Below are 11,863 nucleotides of genomic sequence, written 5' to 3'. Positions count from 1 at the left end.
GCAACAGCTGTCCAATCGGGATCAGGTGGCTCATGTCAGGAGGTGATGGAGGCAGCGTGGTGGCGGGGCCCACCCGTCGGTCTGTATGTGTACCTCTCCCTTCCCATCACAGTCACCCAGCCAGCTCGAGCTCAGGGTCTCTGACTCCCACCCTCCTGCTCGCGCTGGGGACAGGCCTGGCCCACCGCAGGGTAAACAAAACGAAAAGGGCCAGAAAAAAATATGAGATGGCCTGGCCCTGGCCTCGCGGGCGGGTCACAGCGGCTTGTGGGCCCTCGGAAGGCCGATAGAGTGCTTATGGGCCGATGGAGGGCCGACAGGCCTAAAATATCTACGGATTCTACGTGTGCGTTGACCACTGGTGCTCGTCACGTTCGACGGCGCGCTCGTGTCCGGAAGGAGGGCGGCCTGTTTGGTTCGGATCCTGCTGAAGGCGCCTGGGCCAGGCAGCTCCCCAGGCCGTCGATTTTGAGCGCCTGGCGGCCTGATCGAGCTGCCTGGGCGAGCACTCCCAGGCCACGCTGTGAACCAAACAATGTTTGACAGTTTGAGCTGGTTTGTGGTTTGTGCTGCACTGCAGTGGAAAGAAAAATCATCTCGCATGATGAGCGTTGGATTTTTGAGTGACAAGTACATGTACATCTTCAATTCAACGGCTAAATTTCACCTCATAAATTCCTCTTCCTAATCTGATTCATGTTTACTCATTTAATTCACATGTTTTGGGCACCATAGTACCATTAGTGGCGTGCAAAAAATGATCGCTATCGTTTTTGAACTGTAAATTGCGAGGTTCGTAGTATCTGAGTTCTTGGAAATTTTTTTAAATGATAGTATTTTAATTATTAATTGTAAATATAGCATTCGGACGAAAAGAATTGTAAGAGTAGTCACCGGCCGATGGATTGTCGACAGGAACCCAGCGGCAACTTGGTAGCCGACAGGAACTTATCGGCTCGTCTTGTTGGCCCTCGGAAGCCCGATAGGGTGCCTCGGACCCACAGGCTCCGATAGAATCCTGTAGGCTCGCGGCTGGCGGACAGGCCTAAAATCTACACGGCCTTCTTCCTCTCTCTCTCTCGCGACTCCGCCGTCGCCATCACCGGCGGTCCGTTGTTGTAGTACCCTGTGTTACGAGGAGCAGGAGCATAGTGAAGCAATTATTATCCAAGAACAACTCGTCCATGTAATCCGTTGTCTTCTTCATCGTTAGGACACTTACCTGGGGCGGCGGGTACGAGTACCCGTACCTGCGGTCGCTCATGCTGGCGGGTGACGGCCTCCTGCTCAGAGTCGAGAGCTTCCGACGATGGCTGTGTGGTGAACTGATCCCGTGCGTGCTTTGGCCGCGTCCGCGTGCCGTGCCGCACTGCCGCGTCGCCCGCTGCGCGCTTCAATGCACCTCATTGAGGGGATCGGAGGTGCTGACTCGCCGTCGCCGCCAGCCGGGCCCGTACTGTCATGGCGTTCTCGAACATAGGGAAGCAGCAATTCAGCGTTCAGGCAACGCTAGCGAAGAAGTGCTTGATTGAACGGTGGAACAGATGAACAGAGTGGGCTGAGTGCCTGATTGGTGAATCTCCGAGCAGCAATTGCTAGTCTTCGTTTAAGTTTTCTGCCCTCCTTTCAAATCTTGTATGCCAAGACCCTTGCTTGCTGCAGTTTCTCGTAAAAGGAATTGCTAATCTTCGTGCCCATGCAACCACAGAAGTTTCGATATCTGCTCGTCATTTGGTCGTCAGCACAATAAGGCGTAAGCAGTTCTCTTGTTTCAGTTGTTCCTTCCCCTTGTGCTGATGTGCAGTATTATCAGAGACAGAGAGGATAACGCGGGCACCACCACTCTCTCTCCCTGGACCTAGCCTACACACACACCGTCACATCTCACCCCACAGGCAGTTTCTCAGATACGGTCTCCACACAAACGCCAAGTCCATGCACTAGTCCACCATATCCACAAGTTCATGGACGCTTTCCCAGTAGACCACCCATTTGGACCAACCGCACGCCCGGCCTCTTCCCGCCGCTAGTCGCTGCAAGCGCAACGCCCATGCACGTCCCCGCGCCCCACCTCCTCCCCGCGCCGCCCAAGCCGCACTGCCATGCCGCGCTCCGCTTCACCGTGTCCGCGTCCGCCGCGCCGAAGGGCCCCGCGGCCGCCCGGAAGGCCGTCATTGTCGGCGGCGGGCTCGCGGGCCTGGCCGCGGCGACGCACCTGACGTCTCTCTCCGTGCCGTTCACGCTCGTCGAGGCCTCGGACCGCCTCGGCGGCCGCGTCGCCACCGATGTGGTGGAGGGGTACCGCCTGGACAGGGGCTTCCAGATCTTCCTCACAGCGTATCCGGAGTGCCGGCGCCTCCTCGACTTCCCGGCGCTCAGGCTCCGGCCGTTCTACCCCGGCGCGCTCGTCTTCGTCGGCGCCGGGGAGCCGTTCTACCTGCTCTCCGACCCGTTCCGCCTCCCGCTCCGTTCCCTATCCGCGGTGTTCTCCCCCGTGGGCACCCTCTCCGACAAGGTCCTCGTCGGGCTCACGCGCCTCCGCGCGGCCGCCACCCCGGACGACGTCATCCTCTCGGCGCCAGAGACGACCACGGGGGAGCACCTGACGCAGCTCGGGTTCTCGTCCTCCATCGTGGACCGGTTCCTGCGGCCGTTCCTCGCCGGGATATTCTTCGACCCGGCGCTCGACACGTCGTCCCGCCTCTTCGAGCTCGTGTTCAAGCGCCTCGCCCTCGGCGACAACGCCCTGCCGGAGGACGGTATCGGCGCCATTGCGGAGCAGCTTGCGGCTCGTCTCCCCGCGGGCTCCGTCCGCCTCAACACCCGCGCCGTCGCCATCGACCAGTCCGGTGTGACGCTGGACACCGGCGAAACCATCCCCGGCGACCTCGGCGTCATCGTCGCTGTCGAGCAGCCACAGGCCGAGAAGCTCCTGCCGCAGCTATCAAATCAAGAAAAGGCCAAGAAATCGGAGAGGAGCACCGTGTGCCTCTACTTCTCCACCGACCGGGCGCCGGTCCAGGACCCCATCCTGCTGCTCAACGGGTCGGGCAAGGGCATCGTGAACAACATGTTCTTCGCGACCAACGTGGCGCCGTCGTACGCGCCGGCGGGCAAGGTGCTGGTGTCCGTGTCCCTCGTCGGCTCGTTCGCCGACAGGGAGGACGCCGATCTGGCCGACGAAGTGGTCCGTGAGCTCGGTGGGTGGTTCAGCCCCGGAGAGGTCGCGTCGTGGACGCACTTGAGGACGTATCGCATCGGGTTCGCGCAGCCGGACCAGACGCCGCCCACGACACCGGCGGGGAGGGACCCGAGAGTGGGTGACGGATTGTACGTGTGCGGTGACCACTGGTGCTCGTCCACGTTCGACGGCGCGCTCGTGTCCGGAAGGAGGGCGGCTGAGGCTCTGGCCAAGGACAGGGGACTATGCTCTTCCTAATATAAGCCTGTGTTTGACAGTTTGAGCTGGTTTGCGGTTTGTGCTGCACTGCAGTGGAAAGAAAAATCATCTCGCATGATGAGCGACGGATTTTTGAGTGACAAGTACATGTACATCTTCAATTCAACGGCTAAATTTCACCTCATAAATTCCTCTTCCTAATCCGATTCATGTTTACTCATTTAATTCACATGTTTTGTGCACCATAGTACCATTAGTGGCGTGTAAAAAATGATCGCTATCGTTTTGAACTGTAAATTGCGAGGTATGTAGTATCGAGTGACTACTGACAACCCTTTATAGCATGGAACGGCTTCAGGTCCTAAACGTCTTTCACAAGAACTCAAGAAGCAATGATAAAAAAAATGATAATACATCTTCCTAAAAAATTACATCTTACACTGTTGTATACGAATGAAATACTCCGCTTCAGGTCACTGGACAATGGCCATGATCTGAGCTCTGTGAGTGTGACCTGTGACCTGTGAGTGAGTGAAGACTGAAGAAAGAAGAAGACCACTGTTATTCCAGAAGAAAAGAAAGAAGGGAGGAAATGTCGTCGCTATAGCTTTGATCAATCAATTAAACTGGGCCGACGTGGCGCAAGTTAGCCCACACACAGAGCTTCTTACGTCTGGGTCCCACAAGTCATCCGGAGTTCTGGACCAGCACAGTCCAGAAAGGCCGAAGGCCACAAACAGTCCAGAAGGCCCAACCCCGAACCGCTCACATCGGATCCGCTCCGGCTCTGACGACGAGATGGGCTCCATGGAAGCGTCGACCGCACCGGAGAATGGCTCCGCCGCCGGTGGCGGAGCCGGGGGCACGGCGTGCAACGGGGCCGGCGCCTCGTCGAACGGAGGAGGCATGGAGAGGAGGCTGAGGTCCTCGGCTGCGTCCGCGTCGTGGGCGGCGCACCTTCCCCTGGAGGTGGGCACGCGCGTGATGTGCCGGTGGCGCGACCAGAAGCTCCACCCGGTCAAGGTCATCGAGCGCCGCAAGGGCTCCGCTTCCTCTTCCCCTGCTGACTACGAGTACTACGTCCACTACACCGAGTGTAAGAGCCTCCCCTGCCTCACGTCTCGTCAGGATGTTTGCTGTCTAGGGTTAGGTTTTGTGCTCTTCGGCTTTGGGGAATTTTGCCCTTGCCAGCTAACTGGCTGATTGGGTGCAGAATACATTTAACTGGAACGTTTTTTGTGATGAATTTAGCTTTCTGTTTCAAACCTTTGCACATTTCAGCAATGATCGTTCTGGTGGTAGATAACTTTAGTAGAGTAACAAACTTCTTCCGACAATTTTAGTTGGAGTTAAGGCTGGGCTCTTGTATTAACTGCAGTCTGTTCTGATAATTGTATACTGATATATCTTAAATGATTTGAACTCGCAGTCAATAGAAGACTCGACGAGTGGGTTAAGCTTGAGCAGCTTGACCTTGATACTGTCGAGACCGATGTTGATGAGAAAGTAGAAGATAAGGTAAAGGGAAATGCACCCTGTTATGTTGCTATACACACTAACGACAGCTATACCATTTTCTTCACATTTAGTCAGTGGCAGCACCACTTGATTGCCAACATTAGCTTTTATTGACAACACCGCTTTTGCAAGATGAATGCTTAATATGTTTATCTTTTGATTTTTATCCAGGCAACTAGCTTAAAGATGACACGGCACCAGAAGCGTAAAATTGATGAAACGCATGTGGAGGTATGCTGCAGATTGTTATTACTTATTGCACATTTACTATTTTCACTTAAATGATACGTGAAGATTTATTATCTGAATGTTAGTTGAGGCATTATCTCTCTGCGCATTCAGTGCAAAAAATATTTCTTGCTCATTTGTCCTCAATCGTTTTGGTAGCAAGGACATGAGGAGCTTGATGCAGCCAGCTTGCGGGAACATGAAGAATTCACAAAGGTGAAAAATATCACGAAGATTGAACTTGGGAGATATGAGATAGATACATGGTATTTCTCTCCTTTTCCACCAGAGTACAATGACTGCCCGAAGCTGTTTTTCTGTGAATTTTGCCTCAACTTCATGAAGCGCAAAGAACAGCTTCAGAGGCACATGGTGAGCTATACTTGTTTGTGCTTTATACCTTGCCTATTTGTTAGATACATGCTACTACTATGAGATAAAAAAAACTCGTATTAGTTCCCTCCTTGTTTGTCTAAACTCATCTATCATCAATTTCTGTTTAGTTTTAACCTAGGTGCTAGACTGGCCATCCACAAAGTAGAAAGCAGGAACTAGACTATCAAGACAGCAACTAGAAGTTGTAGATGGTATTGTACTGTATCAGCAAACATCCATATATTGAAGCAAACAAATAACCATACGAAATTAGTCATACAACACGCAGTTTGGCATGTCTTGCTATTAATCAATACTCAATAAGTAATCATACAGTACTTTAAATAGCTGAGCAACTAGCCAACTACACATGACAAAGCCACACCCACCCACCCCCCAAAACAGTGGATGGTTTCTGGAAGTGGTTCTTAATATCATTTTCTTTGCTTTTACAGAAGAAGTGCGATCTTAAGCACCCCCCAGGTGATGAAATCTATAGAAGTGGAACTCTGTCGATGTTCGAGGTAAGTTTTGTATCCAGCTTAGCTTCTTCCATAAGTATTTTCTATTCGGACATCTTAATTTTTTATCCTGTTGGTTTTGTTGACATCTTGTTGATTGGGTATCAATTTTTTACTTCTGCCGCCTTTGAGCAATAGCAAAGATTTTGAGAAGATGGCTCAGCTACAGTTCTGTGAATAGTTACTTACATATACATACTGTACCAGTAGTTAAGTAGTTATAGCTCATGCATTAACTAACAGCAAAGCCTTTTGATCCCAAGAAGGTTTGGGTAGGCTAGAATGTCTTAAGAGTTTCTAGCAAAATGTGGAATAAGTCCATGCATTCACTTTGTTAGCCAATTACTTTGCTGATTCTAGAAAATTATAGCACCAGAATGTTTTGTTCAGTTGTAGTTGGTCAACTAAAGGATCTTTTCAAACCCATGGCTGTAATGTTTAGGAACGGATCATAGACATGTATTATTCAAGAACATGTAGAAGTTAAGAGCCACAATTGCTGACATTCAGCAGTTTTCTTATCAGTGATGAAATTCTGTTTTCAAGCTGCTTGATTTTACTCTGGAGGATAGTAATTGGAATAACGCTTGTACAATGACAGGTTGATGGGAAGAAGAACAAGGTTTATGGACAGAATCTTTGTTATCTGGCCAAGCTATTTCTTGATCACAAGACATTGTACTATGATGTTGATTTGTTCTTGTTTTATGTCCTCTGCGAATGTGATGATCGGGGATGTCATATGGTGGGATATTTCTCTAAGGTAAAGTTCACAACGATACGAATCTATGTTATATTTTGTTAAGTTGTTTCAGTAGTTTCTGTACAAGATATGTTTCCGCCAGTGGAGTGGATCATTTGGTGCTAGAGAACATATATCTGCATTCTGTTGAATTGGTTTCTCTCTTTGCAGGAAAAACACTCTGAAGAATCTTATAATTTGGCTTGCATTCTCACTCTCCCCCCATACCAAAGAAAAGGATATGGGAAGTTCCTGATTGCTTTCTGTAAGTATGGCCTCTGATGTTATATATTCCATCATATAATCACTCAATTTTGAATATCTTGTGGGACAAAAATTAGTACTTTAGACATTTTGTTCACTGAAGAACTGTTTTTGCTGTTGTAGCATATGAACTTTCCAAGAAGGAAGGTAAAGTTGGGACACCAGAGCGCCCTCTTTCTGATCTTGGTCTGCTCAGCTATAGAGGTTATTGGACTAGAGTGCTTCTAGAAATTCTAAAAAAACATAAGGGCAACATATCTATAAAGGTAACACCCTTCCATTCAGATATACCTTTTCTTTTGTTGTACAAATTTCAAAAGCTGATTGAATTATGTTACAGAAGTTCTAGAAAGAAACTTTCTCTTGGCCATAATTCCTCGAATTACCCTACCTAACCCTTGGTCTATGACAAAAAAGGTTACCCTACCTAACCCTTGGTCTATGACAAAAAGGGGTTATGCCTGTGTTTCATAGATTATACTTCAATACGCAGGTGGATTTTCTGTGCTGCAATTGTGCGTTAGTCAAGCATTCCCTAAATAAGGACATTTAGTAGTATTCTAGAACTTAATGTATGCTAAGGGTGTTTTTGGATCAGAAAGATCACCTCAGGAATGTTTGGGTTTAGTCCAGTTCCAAGATCTTCTTTCCAAACATATCTTAAAATGCCAGTGGAGTCAGCTGTACGAACGTGCTGTTATCTTGTAGAAAAACTGGCTTTTCACCTTAGTCATCCTACACGTCTTGCCTGGGCCCTGAAACTTTTGGGTGCATGTGAAGCGACTAATTTGGTGGTACATATCATCATCTGGATTTTTCTGGATATATTTATGGAATTGTAGTTGTCAGCACAGTGTACTGTGTCGCTGCCATAGTGCCATTCAGGGAGGCAGTATATACGGGCAGTAGATTGTTATACCTGGCTTTAGCTCTTCAAGCATTAGATTTTTTTACCAAAAAACTGCTAAATGGAGCAGTTAGCCAATGCTTTTTTTCACTCCTAGGAGAATCATGTTTGTTTACTGAAACCACTATAACATCATAGAAGAGACTAAACTTGTAAATAGTAACATATATCATATCATAGGCAGCTGTAACTTTTAACATCAGATGTGCAAGGATTGCAGCAATCCGAGTAAGAATTGTACTGAATAGCTTCAATTCTATAACTGTAAAACCCAGTGTATGTTGACAGAGCCACATGCACCCAGTGAAATTTGCAGAAACTTCCTCCACGGAAGGACATTATCCATGTGCTCTCTGGGCCTTCTGTCTGTGCCTTCCTATTCGTGTTGCTGCAGCTCTAAAAACATTTGGACATATGCAAAGCAGATGATCTGATGAGAGTACATGGAATAATTGTATTCTGATCTTCAATTGTTGCTGCCTTCTTGTCCCTGACCTGTACCACAGTGTATGTTGGTAGAGTGCACATGGTCATAGCAGACCTTAGGAGTTCACTTTTTTTCATGAAGACATATACATAATAGCTTGTTCCTCTTAACATTCATAAATGAATCTGAATCCAAATGGTAGCATAACACTACCATGTCATCTAGGAGTAATCATCAATTTGAACCAGATCGTTCGTACATGCAGTTTCAACTGTTCCTAACAAGCTCTTGTACTTGCACGCAGGAACTGAGTGACATGACGGCAATAAAAGCAGATGACATTTTGAGCACGCTGCAGAGCCTGGACCTAATCCAGTACCGCAAAGGGCAGCACGTCATCTGCGCTGACCCGAAGGTCCTCGACCGCCACCTCAAGGCGGCGGGTCGGGGTGGCCTGGACGTCGACGTTAGCAAGCTGATCTGGACTCCCTACAAGGAGCAAGGCTAATAAGGCGCAGCTGCCCCCGGCCCCAGATTAGATGCCCTGACCGATGTCCCTGTACATAACATTTGCTACTAGGATCACCCCTCAGTTTACTTCCCTCCTGTACCGTGAAACCGTACAACTTGTAACAGCCACATTGTTGTGTTGTGTTTGTGCCGTGGTAGTCTCCGGAAGCGAAAGAACCATAACCCAACTCTTGATTCCCCTTGCATCAAGCATGCCATCCTTTTTCATTGATATCTAAATCAGGGTGTGGAACCAGCCTGCGAAGTGCGAAGTGAGACTGGTCTACGTCCCCATGATTGAAGGGAAACACAGCTGTGCGGCTGATCTGCTGACTGTGCCGCCCGAGTGGCCATTGCCAGATACGGATCCTGCCCAGTCACTCACTCGGAAAGGGTGGGCTGGCCCCGTGCCATGCCCAGGTTCGTTCATGCGTGCATTTCTGTTTGCCGTTGCTGTGTGTTGCACGTTGGGCGTGGCCGTTGTAGCAGATTGGGCGTACCGGCATGCACCTGTGCGCGCCAATATGGGGCCGGCCGGGGCGTGGGGCACGCACGCGTGTAGCCGTGTAGGCGTACGTGCTTGCGGCGTGCCCATGAGCCCGGTGACCCGTGAGGGGCACGAATGGGTGGGGGACAGAAACAAACTGGGGTGCAAGGACTGGGTGGAAGACGACAGATGCGGTTGCGGATTCAGCCTTCAAGCGGGGGATGCCGACGGAGACGGAGACGAGATGAGATCCGTCGTGGCGTGGGGGCCGAACGCTCTGCTCTCATTCAGGCCGCGCTGTTGCTGTGCTGGCGCGTGCGTTCGACGCTTCGACTGTCTGCCCTTGTTTGCTTGAACTTATTGTATAAAATAATAGTGTTTTTCTCTCGTAATAAATTAACATTAGCTGTTTTTTTAGCCGGTCCACGAGGACCCTATTTAAAGATAGAGCGCGAGAGCGAGCGCGAGACCATCCTACATTCCTACTCCTACTGCCGCAGCGTCAACTCGCAGCTCCGTGCATCTACGCGTGACTCGGTCGTTTGGCTTTGCTGGCTGAGAACGTGTAGCGTAATGTGCTTTTGGAGTTTTCATGGTGGAAGAAGCCGTTGAGTAAAGAACCCTGTTTCCATCCTACAGTATGTTCCTCATCAGAAAAAAGGCATCAAGGCTCAGTGGTTTGGGATAGATGGCTCGTGTACACGTACACCCATGCACAGGCACGCATGATTGGGACCGGTGGTCCTGCCAGTGCCATGCCTATCTTAGTACTAGTCCACAGCCGCTTTACGCTAATACCGGTGCGGCCGCTTTCTCACGAGGCCCTATAATCATGCGCTCACAGCCGCTGTGTCTCCGATGGTTAGTCTAGCTAGCCTAATCCTATTCCTCGGGGGGCTCCTTCAGCGGCGCGGCGGACGGCGTCTTCCGCTTGCGGTTCGCGCCGCGTGAGCGAGAGCGGTGTGCGGACTGCGGACGGAGCGGAGGCACGGATGAGGATCCCTCTGCCCAGCTTCTCTCCGCTTGTCCGTTGCCCCGCCGCGCGGCCCCCACGGCCCCACATGCTCCCTGGCATCGCGTCGCGTGGCGGTGATGGGGTTGGGTCGAGGACTCTCAGGACGCGCCCAGCCCTTAATCCGAATTGTTTAGCCGGCCCCGGCCACGTCTCTGCCGCCCCTCGCTGAACCTGCAGTACCTACCGAATTTTTTATATTTTAGCCATTTTTTCTAAGTTTCTCACGAATAGACATTCGACGAAAAGAATTCAGAAAATAGACTCTTAGCTCGATGTCATTGGTGCTGACGTCGAGCTAACACGTCTCGACACCGTAGATCTTGGCACCGAGCTCGACGCGCAGAGTGACTGGCACCGAGCTCACTGTCATTTAACCCCGGCCAACCTTTCTGCCCGAGCGTTATTCCTTTTCTTTCTCCTCCCTCTCGGGTTTTTTCTCTCTCCACTTCATCCTACCTCACGAATCGACATATTAGACCTTGGAAACTTTGATTTGATCCGTAAATCTTCGAGAGCAAGGTATCCTCGCTCCCCTCCCAGTTTTTTTCGCATCAATTCGGTATGTATTAGTTGGATTTTTGAACGTAATAATCTTCATCACTTAGGGTTTCATTGTATCCATCAATATATGTATTATACAACCGTAGGATGATGTCAAGGCATGAAAAAGCTAGCAAACCTAGGCGCATGTAGTTATGTTATGGGTTCATTGTTGTGCATCAAATGAAAACCCCTAGATTTATGGTTTAATGTTAACTGCTTTGGGTTTTTAGAACGAAATTGGTTGTATTGTAGTTATGGTTCTCATTGACATTTATTTGTGATGTTTTGATTTATGTTTGCTAAATTACATCCGTTTTGTTAGATGCAAGAAATGTTTTGGGAGGAGTTTTGACGAAAACGGGGTCGTCCTCGAGAATTATACCCCGACGCGTCTAGCAAAGATGCCCCCGTCCCTCTTGACCTCCCTGTCCTTAACTGCGACTGTGGTTTCCCAGCCCATGTTTTTCAATCGAAACATTCGGACTCAGCGGAGCGTTGCTTCTACACATGCAGTCGTTTTTATGTAAGAAATTATTTTCACTATCCTTTTTCTTTATTTGTGTAAGTATGTCCGGAGCTCCGCGCGGCGAGTCCGGCTCGACGGGCGCGGGAGGCACGGCGGCCGTGGGCAGGCCGGCAAGGCGGGCGAGGCCAGCGGTGGGAGGGCGGCATGGCGGCCCGCGGCCGAGGCCGGCGTGGAGGCCAAGGCGAGGCTAAGGCGATGACGGTAGTGGAGGGCGGAGGAGGGCCGCTGGCCGGCGGCACGGGCGGCCAGTCCGTGGGCAACGGCGCGGCGAGGGGGGGGGGGGCGGCCGCTCGGCAAGGCGCGGCGCTGGGGGTGGCACGGCAGGGTGGGGGAGGGGAGAGAGAGAGCGGGCGATGTGGCGCGGCGCGGGCGAGCGGAGGCAAGGGCGGCCATGGGGGGC

The 11,863-nt window shown here is 50.5% G+C and overlaps 2 protein-coding genes across 2 annotated transcripts; both read left to right on the top strand.

Annotated features, from left to right (window-relative positions):
• The first annotated feature begins 610 nt into the window (after window positions 1–610).
• Window positions 611–3,521, top strand: LOC136542644 (uncharacterized). Its single transcript, XM_066535170.1, has one exon. The coding sequence runs from the start codon at window positions 2,051–2,053 to the stop codon at window positions 3,437–3,439; it is 1,389 nt and encodes a 462-aa protein (XP_066391267.1). The 5' UTR covers window positions 611–2,050; the 3' UTR covers window positions 3,440–3,521.
• A 227-nt stretch (window positions 3,522–3,748) lies between these two features.
• LOC136542645 (putative MYST-like histone acetyltransferase 1) lies at window positions 3,749–9,779 on the top strand. The gene is made up of 9 exons (XM_066535171.1): window positions 3,749–4,496; window positions 4,830–4,918; window positions 5,090–5,149; window positions 5,306–5,518; window positions 5,977–6,045; window positions 6,644–6,805; window positions 6,956–7,049; window positions 7,172–7,314; window positions 8,687–9,779. Exons 1-9 carry the CDS (start codon window positions 4,199–4,201, stop codon window positions 8,888–8,890), a joined length of 1,332 nt encoding a protein of 443 aa, XP_066391268.1. The 5' UTR covers window positions 3,749–4,198; the 3' UTR covers window positions 8,891–9,779.
• The last annotated feature ends 2,084 nt before the right edge of the window (window positions 9,780–11,863 follow it).

This window comes from Miscanthus floridulus, chromosome 3 (assembly GCF_019320115.1).
Source record: "Miscanthus floridulus cultivar M001 chromosome 3, ASM1932011v1, whole genome shotgun sequence".
NCBI lineage: Eukaryota > Viridiplantae > Streptophyta > Magnoliopsida > Poales > Poaceae > Miscanthus > Miscanthus floridulus.
This window is presented reverse-complemented; position numbering and strand designations above follow the sequence as displayed.